This window comes from Halichoerus grypus, chromosome 7 (genome assembly GCF_964656455.1).
Source record: "Halichoerus grypus chromosome 7, mHalGry1.hap1.1, whole genome shotgun sequence".
NCBI classification, from domain to species: Eukaryota; Metazoa; Chordata; class Mammalia; order Carnivora; family Phocidae; genus Halichoerus; species Halichoerus grypus.
In genome coordinates, this window is record NC_135718.1 from 14078744 (window position 1) to 14099342 (window position 20599).

Consider the following 20599-nt stretch of genomic DNA (forward strand, 5'->3'; position numbering starts at 1 on the left):
ATTGAATCTCATAACCCAGAAAAACTCCCAGTCTGGAGCATACTTTGTACATGAGGGAAAGAAAAATGGCCCTTTTGTAGCTGCCTGGAGATGGCCCCAAATTGGGAGTGGGGCCAGCTGTGTCTTTGGCCAGACCAAAGCCTCAAAGAGAGGGTCCCCCGGCCCCACCCTTCTGGGGCCAGTTCCGCCCAGATTCTCGGAAGCTGGGGCCCTGTGGGCATGGAGATACCGGATCATATGACACGCTACAGACAGATGTAACGAATCACAGGGACACAGAGGCCACTGTCAGAATGTCTGCAGTAGTTATCCCTGGGCAGCCTGCCCCCCCCCGCCAAAGTTCAATATTCTTCTTTATGTTTATCGTTCTTTTGCTGTTGTTGTTTGGAAACAATCATATTTCATGGGTGTCATTTGAAAATTTTTATTTATTTATTTATTTATTTATTTAAAAAGATTTTATTTATTTATTTGACAGGGAGAGACACAGCGAGAGAGGGAACACAAGCAGGGGGAGCGGGAGAGGGAGAAGCAGGCTCCTGGCTGAGCACGGAGCCCGATGTGGGGCTCGATCCCAGGGTCCCGGGATCATAACCTGAGCCGAAGGCAGACGCTTAATGACTGAGCCACCCAGGCGCCCCTGAAAATTTTTTATTTTAAGATATTAGCTAAAAAGTCACTGACGTCTCCCGGCCCACATGTGCCAGGAGGTAGAAAACACAGATTCATTCAAAAGCAGCAAGTTTCCACCACGCCTAAGTTCAAGTTGAATTGGCCAGGTTGGTAGTGTGAGCCCCTCCCAAGAGCAGGACGTATTTTTCTGCTCCTTGTCATCTCTGTCCCCATCAGCAAGAAACCTCCTTTGTGCGTCCACCCTGTGCCTGGTGCTGTGCTCGAACTGGCCATGATGCAGTTTTGTCCCCAGTGCGGTGGCCGCTGGGAACCAGCAGCCGGTGGACGTAAATCACTGCCGAGCGTAAAGAGAGCAATGTCCTAGGGAGTGAAGGGCTGGCTTTGTGTGAGATGGGCGCGAGGTGAATGATTCCCAGGGAAGAGGAGGGAGGCCCAGCTGAGTGTGAAAGAGGAAAAGTGGGAAGAGTCCACAGTGAGTTTTCCAGGCAGTGTGAAAATGTGGGAATGTGACATGTGGAGGCTGGCAGGGGGTGGGGGGTGGCTCAGGAGTTAGGCCAGACCCAGATCCCAGGGGTCTTTCCTGAGAGCTGGGGCATTACGATTTCATCCTATAAAGGGTGAGGGGGTGGGGGGCGCCTGAATGAATGGCTCAGTGGGTTAAACGTCTGCCTTCGGCTCAGGGTGTGATCCTGGGGTCCTGGGATCGGAGCCCCGCATCGGGCTCCCTGCTCAGTGGCGAGTCTGCTTCTCCCTCTGCAATTTCTCTCGCTCTCGATCTCTCTCAAATAAATAAAAAATCTTAAAAAAAAAAAAGTATAAAAAAAATAAAGGGTGAGGAGGAAGTCAAGGTTGAAAGGTTTCAAATGGGAGCAAGCCATGATCATGATTCGCATTTTGGAAAAAATCATTTTGGCAGCAGTGTAGAAAGTGGATTGGGTGTGGGGGGTTGGAACTAGGGATAAGGAGACCACCTCACAGAGTAATCTGGAAAGACATGGCCAGAGCCCCATCTGAGGCAGTGCCAGGGGCTGAGGAGTGATTGTGGACGTCCACGGGGTCCAGCGCCCACCAGGATGGGGGCAGACCAAGTGCTTTCTGCACTGTCCGCGAGGGCAAGGGCCAGGTATATTCGGAGCTTAGCGCAATGTCTGGCTCATATAAGGAGCTCAGTGAATATTTCCATGTACCATAAAAAACCGGGCTGCCACAGTGGTCAGAGAAACATCAGTGCAATATCCCCAAATAATTGAGAGCAGATTAAAATTTTCCTGCTGTCTCCTAGGAAATGCAAAGGGGGACATTCGTGACATCCAGCACAACTTTAAAAATCATTTTTTTCTTGTCATTGCCTGCCTCCCCATATTCTCATCTTCCCATATTCATGGCAGCCGCCCCCAACATCTCTCCTCTCTTTCCAGATTTGCAAACTTTCTTCTTCGCGTCTGTTCTTTTTTTCCCTTCCACCTTCAACTTTTAGGTCAAAGCTGCCTTCTTTTTTTCTTCTCTTCTTCTTTTTTAAACTCTGGTGAGAATTATAATTCTCTTTCCCACGTACATCAGCTAGCCTCTGGCTTCTCCACTTGTGTGTGCACATGTGTTTTATCCTTTCTCTCCATTAATATCATAGAAACCCAAGTGCCAAGGATGCACAGAGAAACATCCTTTTATTTTTTTTTTTTTTAAATATTTGATTGATTGATTGGAGAGAGAGAGAGAGAGCTGGAGGGAGAGGGGGAGAGAATCTCAGGCAGACTCTGGGACCCTGGGACCCAGTCCCACCACCTCGAGATCATGACCTGAGCCGAAATTAAGAGTTGGTCACTTAACTGACTGAGCCACCCAGGCACCCCAAGAAGTATCCTTTTAGAAGCAGGGAGAGGGGAGGAAGACTACACACACTTACACTTTCTTATCTTTTTTTTTTTAGTTATTACTTATAAATAAGCAAATCTTTTCAGCAGATATTGGGAATATTGATTCCTTGCATTTGGTGGCATAAACAGAGTAGAAAGTATTTTTACAAATACTATTCTACATTATCATCCAAAAGCCCCTATGCAATACTATTAATATCCTCATTTTACAAATGAGAAAAATGAGGTGCGGAGAGGTCATGTGATTTGAAATTTGGTAATTAACTGAGCAAATAGATGGTGATTTGTGGCTTATTATTGGGACTTCTGATTGCATTATTTCTTCAGTTGGATGGGCTCATTCATGTGTGGGGGGTGTGTGTGTGTGTGTGTGTGTGTTTAGTTGTTGCTGTTCTGGTTTTTGTTGTTGTTGTTTGTTTCTTTGCCAATTCTTGCTAGGATCAAAGAGATGTCAGGGTCTGACTGACCAGAGATGTTGAGTGACTTGCACAAAATCACACAGCTAGTCGGAGGATTGCTTAGATTCTCAGATTCTACTCCAGGTTCTGAATTCCAGAGTCGGATCCTGGGCTGCTGCCAGCCCTGAAGAGTGGACCCTGGAGCTCTCAATGCCTTTGAATCTTAGGGGCTGCAAGCAACAGAGACTGGGTTTGGCTATTGAAGCTATTGAAAAAAAGGAGTAGAAGGATATAGGGCAGCTCATAGAATCAAAGGAGCTGATCAACCAGGACTTGGAAACCATAGGATCTTGAATTGAGGGTGTCAGGGAGGGGTAATTCCTCGGAGCAAAATTAGGTGCTGCCCCAGGAGAAGGGGAGCGGATCCTGGGCAGGCACGAATCACCGGAGTCCACCTTACACAACATCCACTACTCTGCAAACTAAGCACTGGATGCTGTTGAAGCCACTGTTGTTAACTCAAAATCGATTTCCACCTTATCTCTTTGGGGAAGAGCCCCGATTTTGCTCATACTCACGGAAGGGGACTCCGTCCCCAGCTCAGGAGTAAACCCAGCTCCGTTTAAGGCAGCGAAGAGAATCCCGTTGTCCTTAGGCAGGATTGGTTCAGAGTGGTCATGTGGTCTAGTTCTGTCCAATGAGAAGTGAGTAGAGGCTGGGTGGGGAAGAAGAAAGACCCGTAAGGAGACTTAACTGTTTTTTCCGTCTGTCCACCCAATGGCTAAGTGGGATGCATGGAAGGCAGCAGCCATCTTGCTGCGCTCCCGAGGTCATCAAGCCACAGCGTGACCCGGCAGGGCCACAGAGATGGAGACAGAGCCCCCTTCTAATTGCTTGCTCTTGAGTTAAAGTTTTTTATTATTTGCAGCTGGAGGTGTCCTAATATAGAAACTCTGGGAGAGAAGGGCAGATTTATTCCCCATTACTCCAGAGATTAGAACTAAGACCAAAAAGTGACATAATGAGGAGGACATTTCAGCTATGAGAGGAAGAGCTTTCTGACACCACTCTGAGATGGGGGCGGGGAATGTGGGATATTCAGGTAGTGAGCTCCCGGCCCCGGAGGCATTCAAACAAGATGGCCGTCTGGGGTGCCGCAGATGGGTTTTCTGCGGGGAGAAGATTCAACAGGATCACCTCTAAAGTTCCTCTGACCTTGAACTTCCAGGATTCTGTGGTCAGTAACAAGGACCTAGAATTAGCCCGAGGTCAGATTTTTCTAATTTCTATGCATTTAAATACATTCTCTTAATTTTTTTTTACTTTTTTTTTTTTAAGATTTTATTTATTTATTTGACAGAGAGAGACACAGAGAGAGGGAACACAAGCAGGGGGAGCAGGACAGGGAGAAGCAGGCTTCCCGTGGAGCAGGGAGCCCAATGCGGGGCTCGATCCCAGGACCCTGGGACCATGACCTGAGCCAAAGGCAGATGCTTAACAACTGAGCCACCCAGGCCTCTCCCCCTTTTTTTTTTTACTTTAAATTCAGTTTTTTTGATACTCTGAAAAACCTGAGCAAGCTCCATGTGTTGCTACCTATTCTTACAGTCTTTGAAAAACATTTTATAAATACATTCTCTCTCTTTGTCTCTAACACACACACACACACACACACACTCACACATACACACAGATATAATTACACGCGGTTAACACCCACATTATCCACAGGCAAGAATTCTAACCAGAAAATAGAAACCCCCTACCCTGGCCCCTGACCATATTCCTGTAACCCCTGTTTTCTCTGGGTTACGAGCTGTCTAGTAAGATCAGCTGTGGACTTGAAGTGAGAAAATGTGTGTTTGAATTCCGGCCAGACTGCCTCCTGGCTGGGTGGTCCTGGGCAAGTCACCTGCTCTCTGTAGGCCTGAACTAAGAGACCACCCAGTAAAGTAGCTATCCCAGGGCTGGCACATGGGTGGGCCATAACTAGCAACTGAAGTCATGAGGCGTGGTCTCGAGGAGGCCTGGACCAATGGTGCGGTGCAGGTGGGCACAGTTAGCAATGTTCTCAGAAGATGGGATCTGGGGTGCTGATTTGGATGAGTCAGAGGTTTCCAAGAAGACCAAAGTCTACAAATCAAGGTACCCCCTTCCTTGACTGGTGTCAGGCACCTGACATTAAGACATGCCTTTCAGGCCTGACCCCGCTGTTTAAACCCCCTGTTTCCGACCTATCCCACTTCTTTTTTTTTTTTTTTGAAAGATTTTATTTATTTATTTGACAGAGAGAGAGCACAAGTAGGCAGAGTGACAGGCAGATGGAGAGGGAGAAACAGGCTCTCCGCTGAGCAGGGAGCCGGATGTGGGGCTCGATCCCAAGACCCCAGGATCATGACCTGAGCCGAAAGCAGTCGCTTAACGGACTGAGCCACCCAGGCGCCCCTGACCTATCCCACTTCTGTTGATTCAATTTTAAAGATTCATATATTGATTTTATTCTGGTTGTAAAAGAAAAAACATATTATCTGTTGAAAATGTGTGTGGGGGGGTGGTATAATAAAAAAATAAAAGTCACTCATAAGCTTATTATACAAGGATTACCACTATCACTGTGTTAATGTCTTTCCTTCTAGTCTTTTAAATGTATGTATAGCTATTATAGAGGAATAGAGAAGTAGATTGATGCGATTTGCTTTTATCTCGATATGTGGATACATTACTATAAGTACTCAGTCTATAATCAATAGTACCTGACATTTATTGGCGCTTACTATGTGCCAGTCACTCGTTCTACGTGCAAGTATTATCTCATTTAATTTTTGTAACGCTCCTCTAAAGTAGGTACAGTTATTATCCCCATTTTACCAATGAAAACACCGAGGCAACAAGAAGCGCCCACCGCCATGCAGCAAGAAATCGAACCCAGGCCTGTGCTTTTAACTGTGAGCTCTAGATACTGCCTTTCTTCCTTCCTGGCTTCAGCCTAAAACACACTCTGTCTCTGAATGGGACTTTGTATTTGTCCAGCCCCATCCGGTGTGTGTGGACTGGGTGAGCCTACCTCTGGACAGCCTTCCTGGTGTCCTTGGCTGTTTACGAGGAGGGGTGTTTAGAGGGAGGTCAGGTGGCCGGGGGAGAGCAGCCTGGTTGCCCACTCAGCAGGCCCGAAGTGAGCAGCAGTTCCCCGTCTGGGGCCCGATCCTCCACCCTGTCACTCAGAACCTGGAGTGTCAGCCCACACAAGGTCTGCTTTTCCCAGGGAGACCCCTGCAGTTGGCCCGGCTCAGGGAGTGCAGGCATAATTCAGAATACCATGGGGGCCCATTCACAAGGAGAGTCTGAGGAATGCTGTGGGCCGGTCCCATTTGCTGTTAAGCACCTTGACAGAGGCTGCCTGGTTACCAGCCTGACTCTGGTGGGGGGTGGGGGTCACAGGTCTCAAACTTCTTTGCTGACCAGCCTTGAAAAAGTTACTGAAATTTTCCCGTCCCTCAGTTTCCCGATCTGTAAGCAGAATAAGGCTAATACCTTCTTCTAGGGTTGTTGGGAGAGTAAGTGAATTAAACATAAGCCACAATAATCCATAATGAACTGGATAGTCCATTGAGAGGGCCTTGAGCTAAGCCTGGCATCTAGTAAGTGCTCAGTACAAAGTAGCTTCTGATATTGGCACAACTGACGCCTGGACCAGCCCAACCACAGTTTATTAGGAAGTGTATTTTCTTGTTTTCTGTCTGCCTCTAGACACTATGCTCTCTCTCCTCTAGGGTTAGGAACCATGTTTTCCCACCCTCGTATTTACCCTCCCGGCCTGGTACATAAACGGGCTCTTAACACCTGCTTGTCTTCATGCACAAATAAGTAAATAAATGAATAAATTCCCACTATGTAGATCTATGAACCCCTCAAAATGGTGTGCAAAGTGTGAGCACTTATCAGATTCCCAAAGAGACACGTGACCCAGGAGGTGCTGAAGGGCGGCCACAGGCCTTGGGATGGGGTGATGTAAGCCCCACCCTGCATTGGCAGGTGTCCGGGGGTTGCCCTGGCAAGTAGGCTTGGGGAAGGGCAGACATTCTGAGCTCACTCGGGGACCTGAGAAGGACTTTTGTGGGATCTGACATTTCGTGTCCAAATGTGAAATTCCTTGGCCCCCGCACAGAGCTGAATGTGCTTGCTGGAGCTTGTTTGCCTTCTGATCTCACACGCACACCCCTGGTTTGTTTTGAGAGCTGCAGTTTCAAGAAACAGCAACACGATTTAGAAACCAAATCAAATGGCCAGAGTGGGAGTAGAGACAGAGGCAGGATGCAGCTCCCCGCCCTTCCTGGGAAGGGAGGGGCAGTCTCTTGGAAGAGTTTAGAGAAAGAGGGAGAAAGAAAAATATGATAAATCATTAAAGGGAATCTGGAAAGGACCAAAGGCCCCCTCATTGTCCCTCTGTCTTAGCACAACTGTTTGATTTCTCTGCATGCCGGTATCTATCCACATGCAGGTGTAATTTTAGCGGTTATAATCATTAGCCTATAGACTTTTTCTGCCTTTTTTTACTTAATATTATATTTTGACATTTTCCCATGTTGCTATACCACCTTCCCATTTATATTTGTAATTCTATTCAATTGTACGCTTTGCATGATATAACACTGAAACATACATGCATAAGTATAATTGTTTTCTTTTGACCTAGAATAGATTTCTAAGAGAAGGAATAATTGATCAAAGTACTTTTAATGTTACATATGCTTTTCCAAAGTGTGAAACTTAGTTTATGACAGCATTATCTATGTCTGCATGAAAGGATAAGCTTTAACACAATCTCATCCTCATTAGATACTATTGTTTGTTTTATAATTGATGCCATGTTTTCTCAGTGTTTAATTATATACACACACATATAAATTTCTGGTGAGAATGATAACTTTTCCTGTGCTTGTTTAATTGTTTTCTTCGTGGAGATATTTCTTTGTGACAGTTGTGTATTTAGCTCCGGGACTTTGAGAAACACCCCTGTGTGCACACACAGGCACACCTGTTAGATCACACGTAATGCAACCTATTACCTCATCTATTTCCCTTTTTTTTAATTAAAGACTTTATTTATTTGTTTAAGAGAGAGAGAGAGAGAGAGAGAGACCACAGCAGGGGGGAGGGGCAAAGGGAGAGAGAGAAGCAGACTCCCCACTGAGCAGGGAGCCTGGGATCGTGACCTGAGCCGAAGGCAGATGCTTAACCCACTGAGCCACCCAGGCGCCCCTCCTCTATTTTCCGCCTTATCCTTAATTGCTTTGTTTCTGAAAAAAAACCCAGAAACTTAACTTTTTTAAGTTCAATATTTTGATTTATTTTTTTTTTTATTTCTCCTCTTGCTCCAGCCTTAGAACTTTATTGGGACACTAGAAAAAATAGGAAATCAAGGCAGTCACAACCTTCGGGGAGGGGTAAAATGAATAACACCCTCTTACCTTGACCCACACCTTAGTACCTTCCATCCTCAGAGCAAACCAGAGGTTTCAGGACAACATATTTCTTCCCATTTTCCCGGTGCAGGCTGCCCAGGTGTGGGCTTGTCATGGGAGGAGGCTTCTTCCTTGTCTCCCCTCCCGCCTCCGTGGCAGCAAGGGAAGGCCTCTGGTGGGGTGGTTGGGGCCGTTCCGTGGCTGTGGATGGTGATTACACTGCACGTAGCAGAGCCCCGGGGAGGGAGAGGCTGGTCTGTGGACCCGCCGTGTTCCGGAGCAGGCCGCCCCTGGCCTGCGCACGGGCTCACTCTCTTGGGAAGGGGAAATGAAGGAGCGCAGTCGGGCGCTTGGTGTATTGTCTGGCATAGAATAAGCAAACGCAGAAGGGGGCTGTTGCTGCTGGTGACTGAAGTCGGTGTCGCCGTCATGTTTAGCCGGGGGGGAGGCACCCATCCTCTGCACTGAGCACTCGGCCGGCACGCAGCTCACACTGCCTCATTTCCTCTTTGCCATGGCACTGGGAGGCTGGTGCGGGCATAGTCCCATTGGGCAGATGAGGAAAACAAGGCTGAGGGTAATTAACACCGCAGACTCAGAAGTGGCAAAGCTGCGATTCCACTCCGGGTCCGCGACAGGCAGGGTGAGGCAGGAGGAACAAGTGTGAGTTGTATCTGCATTAGAGGAGACTGGGCATCAGAGAGGCTTGGTGACCTGCCTGAGGCCACACAGCGAAAGCCTGGCAGAGCCTGGTCTTGGAGACAGGAGTCCTGAGACCAGGTCTGGTGCTTGTCCCACTACTGACGTGGCCATCACCACTGTTAGCAAAGTGCACACCGCGTGCCGGGTGGCCCCGGGGCCTTCTTGGTTCTTAGCCACCTAGGAGGAGGTCCTGGAGGGAGGCCGGATGGGCCCCGCGCCTGGAGCTTTTGTTCTAGCCACCCCAGCCCTGCTGCACGTGGGTTTGCCCTGAAGGATCATGGAATGTGTGCCAGTGTGTCAGCGTGTGCTGGGAGACAACAGGGCGCCTTTGTCCCCGCTCCCCTGACCACCAGATCGTCCTCCTCACATGTGGCCCGCATCCCTCGGCTGGCTGGGTAGGGGAGGCTGATAAGTTTTACTTTTAATTTGTTTATTTTCCAAATTTACAGACTTTCTGAGGAGAGGCTGATTAAGAAAATAGTCTACTGGGAAATGTGTACCCTCTTTTCTAAAGCTCGTGCCTCATTCAAGTAAGCCAGACTCATTCCTGAGAACTGGTTATGAGTAATAACCGATTGCACTAACCAACATTGATGGAAAGTTCCTGTTGTTGAAGAAACTGGGTGAAGCATTATCTAATGTAATGCTCCAGTGGCTCTCGGATATGGGGTTTTATCAACCCTCTTTTACAAGTGAATCCGAGAAGGTAGGTTACTTACCCAAGACTAAAGAGCTAGAAGGGATGGAGCTAGGATTCAAACCCAAGGATAACCCAGTTCCCAAACTCATACCCCTTAGCCCTTTTCCTCCTTGCCCCCTGCCCTCCAGGGCCTTGCTTTCTGATGGAGGAGACAGAGGGTAGGTGAGGCCCAAAACATTTTCCTAATAAATTTTCCATGCCCAGGTACTGGTCAAGGTCTGCCTCGAGTTTTAGTTATGTCTGTCTGCTTCTCTCCTTTCCACCGAGGCTGGGAGCTCCTGAAGGCCGGGTCCACGTCTGGCTAGACTTTTTATCTCAGCACACCGGCACAACGAGGGGCTTGGAGGTGTCTGTTGGAACAGGAGAATGAATAAGAAAGAATGATGGAGAGGCTGGGGGGATGACTACCTGTCCTGGCTGATTTGGAGTGGGATGTTTTCGGAAAGGGTGTGATTTTAATGCAAACTTTGGTCGGAAAAGGGAGGAGGGATGGACCCACTTCCTTTAGAGCAGCACTTCACCTCCAGATGGTAAAGCTGCCCAGCTCTGGGTGATTCCTGGCTCTGCTCCTTCCAGCTCCAAGACTTCTGGCAATGACTTGACCTTACTATCTTCAATGTCCACATCTGAAATCTAGGCCAATATTAGTTTGTGCTTCAGAGGGAAGGCTGTGGAAATTAAATGAGCATATTGACACATAAACTATGAATGACAGCTACTGTGAAGGCTTCCTGGGGGAGCCCATGTCCCTTAATGGGTTGGATTTTTAAAATTTGGTAACTTGGATGTTGGGTACCTAGGGATTCATTATGTCATTCTTTTCTACTTTTGTGGATGCTTGAAACTTGCCACAAGAAGATGGATGTTTTAAAAACAAGTACTAGATATCTAAGATGTTAGTTCTGCTTAGAAAACAAACACAAATAGGGATGGGGGTTGGGCAAAATGGGGGAAGGCGGGTGGGAGGTCCAGCTTCCAGTTATGGAATGAATAAGTCATGAGGGTAAAAGGTACAGCATAGGGAACATAGTAAAAAAAACAAAAACAAAATACAAATGCAGATATATCATGGGATAGAATGCAGAATGTACATGAAAATTTTAAATTAAACAGCAGATTTGAAAGAAACGAATGGCTTAAAGGAGCTGCTTAGAATTACGACCTCAGGCCAAGGCCGCTTGTGATCTCACTGGGCCTTCAATATTCTCATCTTAAAAAAGTCAGGAATAGTGACACTTCCCTCCAAGTACTTTATGAGTCAAGCAAGAGAAGAGATGTGAGGGTGCTTTGTAAACTGTAATTCTGCCTTCCAGTTGGATGATTTGTTCATTCATTCGACACATTTCTTGAGGCCCTGCTACGTGCCGGGTGCCAGGCTGAGCCCCAGGACACAGTCCTGCACAGCTCTCCACGGCATGTAGGATAGACCGGGACATTCTCCTGAGACCACACTGCCCAGGTGCAAATTCTGACCCTACCACTTACTCCTTGGGTAATTATGGCAGGCCTCAATTTTCTTATCTGTAAAATGGGGACAGCGATCCTTCCTCTGCATTGCTGTGAAGATGAAATGGGACAATAGAAGTAAAGTGCCTAGAGCGTTGTCTAACACGCAGCAAGTACTTAATGTGTACTCTTTATTGCTACTGCCCACAGGGAGGGGACAGCCTAGTGGGAAAGGCTCAGAATAAACAAATGAGAGAAGTGGCTTTAAAGTATGTTTGTGTCATGGAGAAATGGGGTGGCATGATGTGACATGGAACAACACGTGGGGCCAGAGAGGGCCTCGCCAGGGCGCTGACCTTTAAGGTGTGTCAGTTGGATGATATTAAGCAGGGGCAGAGGTGTGGACAGAGGTCAGCAGAGGGTGAGGCAGGAAGTACTGGACCTGCTCAAGAATCCGAGAGGACAGAGTAGTGTCAAGTTACTGGGTACAGTTGGTCAGGTTGTGAACTGTTCAGTCCTGGGGGCTATCTTAGACGTTGTGGACCTGAATGTTTTTTTACCTCCATTTTCTGGAAGATAAAATGAGTGTGTTATTTTGACTAAGTTAAGATATTATGCTGGTTTCCCACGGTTGGAAGTAAAGGGTTTTGAGGAAGGGACTCCTTGTTCTAATTGTGAACGTGTCATATGGGTTAGTGGAGGCCCAGGAGTAGGGGGATGAGAGAGGAGTGTGACCGGGATGAAGCTAGCAGGGTGAATGGGGCTACATCCTGCAGGGCCTCTTAGGCCTGGGAAACAAGTTTGGGTTGATCCTAATTCGAGTGGGATATCTTTGGAGGGGTTATGAACAGAGGAAAAGTGGGTCTTGACCAACTTCCCAGGCATCTCTCAGGCTGAACTGAAGGGGGCGCAAGAGTAGCAGCTCTAGGCCCAGGGAAGCTGATGAGAGACGAAGGGGATGGTCTGTGCTAGTGTGATGGAGGTGGCCCTGGAGAGGAGTGATGCTTATCACGCATTTGTTAATGAGGAAAAAATAAAGTAAAAGCAAAGTAAAAGTCAAAGGGAGATGGGGAGAAGACGGAATTTTGACGATATTTTATAGCCACAGACTGTTTCTTTTTCCTGAATCCCAAAGTCCTTGAAGACCCGCCTTTCCCCACTTCTCACTTTGGTCAATATGCCTGTGCTTTGTTCCCAGGCAGCCTGGAGCACTGTCCAGAATGGCAATCCACTGCAAGCAAATGGATCTGGGATTCTGTGGGAAAGGGAGTGAGGATGGGCAGACCTCTGAGGCTGGGACTAAGGGGGGATACAGGTGGGAGAGCCTGGGTGCAATGGCTGACTTGTGTCAGCCCCAGCTGCCACCTGGGTAGCTCTGAGCACTATGGGACTGTCTGAGCACTACGGACTGTCTCCATTGATCATACTACCCTGTGAGGAGGGTGACATCTCTGTGCTCTCTATAGGGAGAGGCAGGGCTTCTGAGGAGGTTGGTTAACTTGCCCAGGGCAGCCTGCCTGGCACCGGAGCCCTCCCTTGCCCCACCATTCACAGCCTACTTCCTGACATGGCCTGGCTTCCTCTGCCCAGTGCACCTGAGGGAAGCTACCATTTTGTTTAGTTGCTAACCAGTGGAGAGTTTTGAGTTTGAGTCTTAGTCTGAGTTCCAAGGGCCCTTGGCTGGGCTTTAGGGTGCTGAGAGCCTGGAACTATATGGTGGGGGGCACCCTTTTCCCAGAATAAAGGCAGAGTCTTGCTGGCCAAGAACACATATTTTGGCTGTTTGGCTTCCTCCAAGCTTAGAACATAGTGCCTGGTACATAGTAAAACCTCATACATATCTGTGGAAGGAGCGAATGAGTCTCATGATTAAGGTCCTTATCCAATTGTTCTTCCTTAGTTTGCTTCCAGAACTCAAGGCCATCTTTCCATGGGCTCTTAGTGAAGACTTAATGGTCCCTCTCCACTTTATGGGTGAGGCCCAGAGACAAGCTCTCACGAGGCCAGGAACCTGGAGAACTTAAGGCAGATCTCCTTTCCCTCAGCCCGGTGCTCTTCTCCATGCAAATGCTGTGACCATAGACCTGCCACCAGGAAGAAGACACACAACTGTGCAGGCCGGGAGGGCACAGCAGCCTCTCACATCTACGCGGGATGTGCAGATGTTCCCGTGCTGGGGCAGAACTGTCCAGACCCGCAGCTGTAGCTGCCTGATGGGGTAGAAGCATCCAGACAGGCAGGTGACCAGGCAGCACCGAGATAGGGGAGATTTGATCTTTCAAGGGCTTTTCCTGAGGCTGCATGTGGCTGGATCTGCTCAGGTTTATCTTTGCACAGTGCAGAATGCTCTCTTTGCCTGGTATAGAATTCTAGAAAGTTGGAGAGGAGGGATCCTGGAGGTCAGCTCCATGCCACACTCTCTGCAGGGGGCAGACACTGCTACTCATCACCGCGTTCCTGTCCACCGCATTCTTGTCCACAGAGCTAGAAAGGGCCTTAGTGCCTCTGGTGTCCCCGGCAGTCATCAGGAATCAATTACAGTTAGCCTCCTGCTGGGCCTTTTGCAGGGGGGACACTGAAAGCCCGACGGAGCTGAGAAGCAGGGGGCTGTCGCTGATTGTATGACTTTGAACAAGAGATTTAGCTTCTCTGAGCCCCAGTTGCCGCTCCATTATTTATTTACGTGACCACTCATTCATTTCTTCAACAAACATATCTCGAGTACCTACTGTGAGCCAGGCACTGGGCTAGGAGCTGGAGAAGATGCAGCAAGTAATTTTCTTCTGTAACTTGAAATCTTTTGGCTCTAACAATCTAATTTGTTGCAGCCCTTGTGATAGCTGTCCTGGCCACGCGATCATTCCCGTTTTCCTTCTCTGAGCCTCGTCTCTTGTCTCACTTTGCACTGTCCTCCTTCTTATGTGGCTTCCAGAACGTCCCATCTTATTATGAACCAGGAGCTTGCAGAGCCAGAGTCTGAGCATTTCTGAGGATACTGCTGAGAGAGTGGCCGCAGACGTTTGCTCTGCTGTTTGAAATACTTACAAAAAAATATTTGGATGACCCTTCATTACCTGAGCAGGCATTTCTCGAGTTTACATTGCAGGCCTGAGTGATTGTGATATTTTGAGAAATAATTTCCTGTGGAACTTGAATGTTTCTCCTGGAAGACTCATGTGGCAACCCATGTTGTGTATGTGAAGTGTGTTTTGGAATGTTAACAGAGAGGCTGATTCATACCAGATGGGGTGGAAATCCAAGGGAAAAGGATGTACAAACTGAACACAACGATTCAGTTCTGAGTTTGGATTTTTAAGATATACTAAAGGTCAGAGGTCAAGGACCTTGACCTATTGTCCAGGCTTTCCCTTAAGTTTTCTTTTTTTTTAAGATTTAGTTATTTGAGAGAAAGAGAGACAGCGCGCACGTGCACGTGAGTGTTCACGCATGAGTGGGGGGGGGTGCAGAGAGAGAGGGAGAGAAATCCTCAAGCAGACTACCTATTCAGCGCAGAGCCTGACACAGGGCTCAATCCCAGGATCATGACCTGAGTTGAAACCAAGAGTCAGTCTCCCAACCGACTGAACCACCCAGGTGCCCCTCCCTTAAGTTTTCATGTTGCCTTGGCTCATCTGAATCTTGGTCCTGTTATAAAGGAGTCACTTTTATGATACTCAGTTTATAGACAAAATTCTGGTGGCATATCATAAAGTCCAAAGCAGCTTTTACTGGAAGCTTCCTACATAAAAGCTCAGATTTGGATTAGTATCAGTGTTTCTCAAAATTAAAAATTTTTGGATAAATGTTTTTTAAAAAGCCACTCACCCCCATATCTTCCATGTGTCTTTTACCATCCCAAATTATTTTTTGTCTAGATCCATTCTGTAATTTATAATATACAAGGAATAGGCCTTTTTGTGGTTCCAATTTGCAAATTAAATAATAAGTCCTATTTACTGTGGCATATGTAGCCTGGCCCTACGCTGAGTGTTTTACATATATTATCTCCCACAATTATCCTGCCTACGATTATCAACCCCTTTTACAAATGAAGAAACAGACCCAGAGGGGTGTGTCCTCAGGTCGCTTGATGGGGGCAGGGAATGACTCAGTCCAAATTTGAAACTTGGTCTGGCTGACTCCATGTGACCCCACACTCTTCACTCTACTTGCTCTGTCCCTGTCTCGTTGCACCCCCAGGATCAGCACCCTCAGTGGTAGATCCATCAGGAAGGGAGGGAGGTGTATCTTTGTGTGGGGGCTGAAGAACAAGGAAGGGGACTGTTGCAGGGAGGTGTCTGTGGGCTGGAGGGGGAAGAGGACCCCAGAGAGGATGAGTCCGGTGAGGGCCTGAGGCTGAGGGGCTATTTTCCTTTTAGTATTTAACTGTCCTTTAGTATTTAACTTTTAGTATTTAAGTATTTAACTTAACTAAATAAGTGTTTAGTATTTAACTCATTAACTATTTAACTGACCCTGGGAAGCTGGCAGCTGGAGGGGGAGATGGGCCACCTGACATTGGAGAGACCTGGGTTCTAGTCTTCTCAGCTGTACCTTTCTGGGCCTCGATTTTGTCATCTATATAATGGGTTAATAGTAATAGTGACCCAGAGCTGTGATAGTGCTATGTGTAAGGAGGGCATGGGGAATCAGGCACAGAGGATGGAGTGGGGGCCTCAGGCTGTCTTGGAGGGCCAGGTGGCTTTCTGGAAGAAGTGACATTTAAGCTGAGACCTGGAAGAGGAGAGAGTTTACTCAATTCTTTGGGGACCTGAGGACAGGCCCATGTGGCTGGAGTGACCGGCATGAGGTTACCAGAGGGTGGTGACTTGGCTCTGGGCTGGGCCCCTTTTTGGGACTCAGGTGGCCAGCTGAGACCTGTAATTGGTATGAGTGGAGGTGGGGGCATTCCCACTGCCCACCACCACAGACCACAGCCTGGGCCCCTCTGGCCCAGAAGGTGGAGAGGAGATCATATGGAGGGTGCCGAAGGGAGTCCACAGGGAGCCCTGTGCAGAGGAGTTTGGAGGGAGGCTGGAGGGGGCTTGCTGCAGAGCGACCTCCCACAAGTACAGATGTGTTCTGCAATGGCTGTGAGAGCCTCCAGGAGTCCGTGTGATGTCCCCAGGTGGGCTTGGTCCGCCCAGCTGGACGAACCTGTCATGTTCCTGTTCCGCTGACGGAGCCAGCCCCCCCACCATCAAGCATTTATTGGGCGCCTGCCACGTACCGGGCGCTGTTCTAGACCTGGGGATACAGAGGTGAGCAGCACAGTCCAAGATCCTACTCTCACGGAGCTCACTTCCCAGTGGGGATGAGACTGCAGCCGTAGAACCATCTGGGAGGGTGGCATTTCCCGAAGTGAGTGAGGTGGCAAGCCGTGTGCGTGTCTTGGGGACTGTGTCCCAAGCAGGGCCACCACCTGGAGCAGAGACCCTGAGGAGATTGGGCACGTTCACATGGATGGCGTGCGCGTTTTGGCGTGAGGGAAGGGAGAGTGGAAGGAGCTAGAGTCAAGAGGCATCAGGAGGCCAATTCACGTGGGACCTGGTAGCAGAGGAGTGACGAGATCTCAGGCTGCTGCTACTGGTGACGAGACTGTAGGCGTCAGGGGAGGACAGGGGGAGCCCTTCCCTCTGTCGAGTGACAGGAGACAGGCCACGCTGTTTGTGGCCTGAGGAGGCCTGCGCAGGTGCCGCCATCTTCGTGTGCTTCCGGCCGCTCTGCTAGAAAACCGCGAGTAGGTGAGGCGCCTGGCGGCCGAGTGTGTGCTCGCCAGGCGGCCTCTAATTACTGTGATGATTAAAGCCCTGAGGATAAACCCCAGGCCGAGCGTGCGCTGCCTTTCATTCTCCCTGAAAATCAAGACTGTCTTCTGCTCTCTGCCCACAGCGCGGGGCCCGCATGTCATCCCCCATCGTCCTCACGTGCCCTCGTGTCACTGTGGCTGCATGTCAGGAGAGAGAGCAGATGGCCCTCAGGCCTTTCCTCCATAGGTGGCAGGAGGGTGGGGACTGTGGGGTTCCTGCTGGTTCTGACAGGCTGCCCACACCAATGTCTTGGTGCTGGGGGTCAGGCGCCTGATGGAGAGGGACAGGGTGCCATAAGGACACTGAGGAGGGGCACCCGGGCCAGAATGGGGGGTGCAGGGAAGGCTCCCTGGAGTTGGGGAGTCCATGCTGAGTTCTCCAGGTTGCTGGTGATGAGGGATGAGGGGCCAAGTGGTCCAAACATCAAATACATTTTAAGGCGTTTGAAATGCCAGTACCCGAGAGGCAGGGGTGGGTGCGAGGGATTGAAAGAAGTCATGAGGGGCGGGGTGGCGGGGGGAGACCGAGCTGAGAGGTGGATGGGCAGGGCAGACCAGATTCACAAATAGTGGCCTGAGGGGTAGGACAGGAGCCCGAGACAGTGAGCTGGCCCTGCAGACACGTAGGCCGTGAGACATGGTGGGGATGTGGACGAGGATGGTGGCAGTGAGGATGGAGTGGAAATGTCCACGGTCAGCTGGGCAACACTTGACTTGGAGATGGACCAAACTCAGACGGACACAGAGAAAGGAGTGAGAGCCGATGCCCAGGTGTGTGGCTGGGTGGCTGTGGGTGGCTGCTGCCTTGACAGAGATCCTGCAGCCAGGAGGGAGGGCGGCAGAGGATGAGCTGGGCTTTGGGAGAGTGGGAAGGGCCTGGGAGGTGCCCTGGGGAGACTTTCAGGAGGTCTGGAGCCTCGAGCCCTGGGTGTTGGAGGTGAGCATCTCTGCAGATAGAGGAAGCTTCTGAGTGCTGAGCTGCCCGGGCAGCTGTGTAGAAGGAGGAGAAAAATAAAATGAAATGTGTGAGTGTGTAGAATACTCTGGGAGCCCAGGGGGTTGGGTGGTGTCCTAGTTTTCCCTGGGCTGGTGGCCTGGGACTGGGGCCCTGAAGGATGCCTGGATGTGGGCGGGTAGAGGAGGGAAGCAATGGGGTTGTCCAACAGGGAGAGATGTAGACTGTGCCCATATCCGAGGAAGGCTGGTGGAAGGAAGGCTTCTTGGGAGAAAGATGCCAGACGAGGCATGTTGTCAAAGGTGCTGAACATTAAGCTGAAGAGTTAGAGCTTTTTCTTGTAGATGAGGGAGGCCCAGCGTGGTTTTGGACACAAAAGAGACTTAATCAGAACCACGTTTAATATAATAAAAAACTCTTTCTGGCCTCACTGCTTAGGCATGTGTCCGTGTGACACTGGTGCCGTCCCTGCCCTCTGAGTTTCAGTCCATGTGGCCTCAGCCCGGCCGCCTTCGTTCAGTAGGGGTACAGGGGCAGAACTGGGAAGGCAGCTTGAAGGGCTCATCACCTGCACAACTGCCTTCACCCTTCCCCTGGCCTGCATTTGGGTGCCTGCCTTGGGTGCTCTTGGCCTCCAGGCCATGTCTTGAGTCTGCCTCTGAGATAGTACGGTATTGTCTCAGCAGGAGTCCTGGGAAGGAGGGGGCACTCTGTAGGAAAACAGTGTTCTCCACTCTGGGAGTGCCCCCCCACCATGTGCCCCCCATTCCCCACTGTCCTGCACAACGGGCTATTGCCCACCGTGAAAAGGTGCCTGTGACTTAATGACATGTAATACCTTTTGGACTGCTTATCATGCACCAGACCCCAAGCAATGCATGCTACATGCATCAGCTCATCTTCATTCTTAGGAAGTGGGTTCTCTGTACCCATTCCACCGACGAGAATATTGAGGCTCAAAAAGGTTAAATAATTAACTTATGGTCTCATACATAGTCAGAGACTGTAGGCTCGGGATATTTAATGCAGGCAGACAGAGGGCAAGTTCATCCTTTTAACTCATCACCCTAAAATCACTTTCTGAGCAGAGACTGGTCTCTCTCAGCACCCCTGCGCACCCCCTCCTCCATAACCTGGCCGCACGATGAAGCCTCCATTAGGTGCCTTTTGAGAGCTGTGGCCCATCGCAGGGCATGAGGGATAGCTGGTGGTTATCCCAGCTTGGTCACTTACTTGATGTGTGTGTTCTAGGGATCATCACTGAAATCCCTCACACCTCAGTTTCCTTCTCTGCAAAATGGAGACCACTAGTCCCCACCTCTTAGAGTTAGGCAGAGCAAATGAGATAAGGCTCTTAAGCACTTAGCATAGGGCCAGGCATAAGGGAAGGGCCCAGTATCGGTGGTCATTAGAGTCCTGTCACCAACCTCGTTGCCTTCTTGCACAGAGGACCCAGAAGCCACCTGGCCAATCGCGAACAGGTGCCAGGGGCGCGCGTGTGTGTGGCAGAGCCAGAGGACCGGGAGGATGAATCACTGACCGAAGCTCTGCATTATTAATGCCGTTATTCTCAGACTTTGAACGAGGGCCGCCTTGGGAGCCCATATATGGAAGGCGCATCGCAGCCTCCGCGACAGGCGCCCCCCGGGGTCCCGAGTTGCCATGGAGTCCCGCAGGCAACCTGGAGGCAGCCGCCCGCGGCAGTGCCCGGAACGAGGCCCCCGCGCAGGTCCTCGGTCTGCGGCCTGAGTCGTGGCCGCGCCGGGTTCCTCCCTTGCGTGGCCCTTGCCCGCTCCCCTGGGGCCCTGGGGGAGAGAAGTGGATGGGTGGAGACTGGGGCGGGCCTCCGCGGGAGAGTGCGGTTTCCGTGCGGTGCCTGCTGCAGGGCTTCGGCCCCGGGCTATTCCGCGGAGCGGACGCGCGGCGGGGCCGAGGGGACCTGAAATCCAGTCGCCGCCGCTCGCCCAGCACTGCGCCTTCAGTGCGCCGGCGTCCGGCCGGCTGGCGAGCCGCCGAGCCCCTGCCGCACCCTTCCTCGGCGGCGGCCGGCTCGGGGGCGAGCCCCGGAGCGACGGGTCCGGGGGGAGGTGGTGGCGGGCCGACGCCGAGCCGGGCCCTGCGCGGGCCTTCCCCGGCCTCCCCCAGCCGGCCGGGCTCCGCGGGGCGGGGCGCGGGGCGGGCCCGGGAGGAGCGCGGGGAGGAGTCCGGGCTGCGGCGGCGGCCGCGTCACAGCAGTGCTCCCGCTGCCCGGCGCCTCAGACCCGGCCCGAGCGCCGCCGAGGACGCGGACGGGGACCCGCACGGGCACAGGGGCTGCGCCGGAGCTTCCTCTCGCGGGCCGGGGCTGCGCGACCATGGCGGACAAGGAGGCCGGCGACGGCGACGCGGGGCCCCGAGGTGAGCGCGGGGCGCGGGTCCTGCGGCTGCGGCGGGGCGGGCCGGGGAGGGATGAGGCGCGCTCGGCCCGGCGCCCCGCAGCTCCCTCTCCGGCCGCGGGAAAGTGGGCGCGCACCCCTCAACATCTTGCCCTAGCCGGGAGGGCCAGGGTCAGCGCCGCGGCGGAGCAGGGGGTCCAGGGGACCCGATTCGGCCCGCCGGTCACGTGCTGCGCTCCTGGCCG

General features: G+C 50.9%; 1 protein-coding gene across 2 annotated transcripts in view; it reads left to right on the forward strand.

Annotated features, from left to right (window-relative positions):
- HSPA12A (heat shock protein family A (Hsp70) member 12A) overlaps positions 1-20599 on the forward strand; it is a 158843-nt gene that overhangs the window by 75099 nt on the left and 63145 nt on the right. Inside the window, exon 1 of one of the 2 annotated variants that reach the window (XM_078077070.1) lies at positions 20185-20376. The exons of the other annotated variant lie outside the window; for it this stretch is intronic. Coding sequence (XP_077933196.1) covers positions 20334-20376 — 43 coding nt within the window. The 5' untranslated portion in view covers positions 20185-20333. Of the gene's footprint in view, positions 1-20184; positions 20377-20599 lie in introns of those variants that run through there. 2 annotated transcript variants of the gene reach the window in all.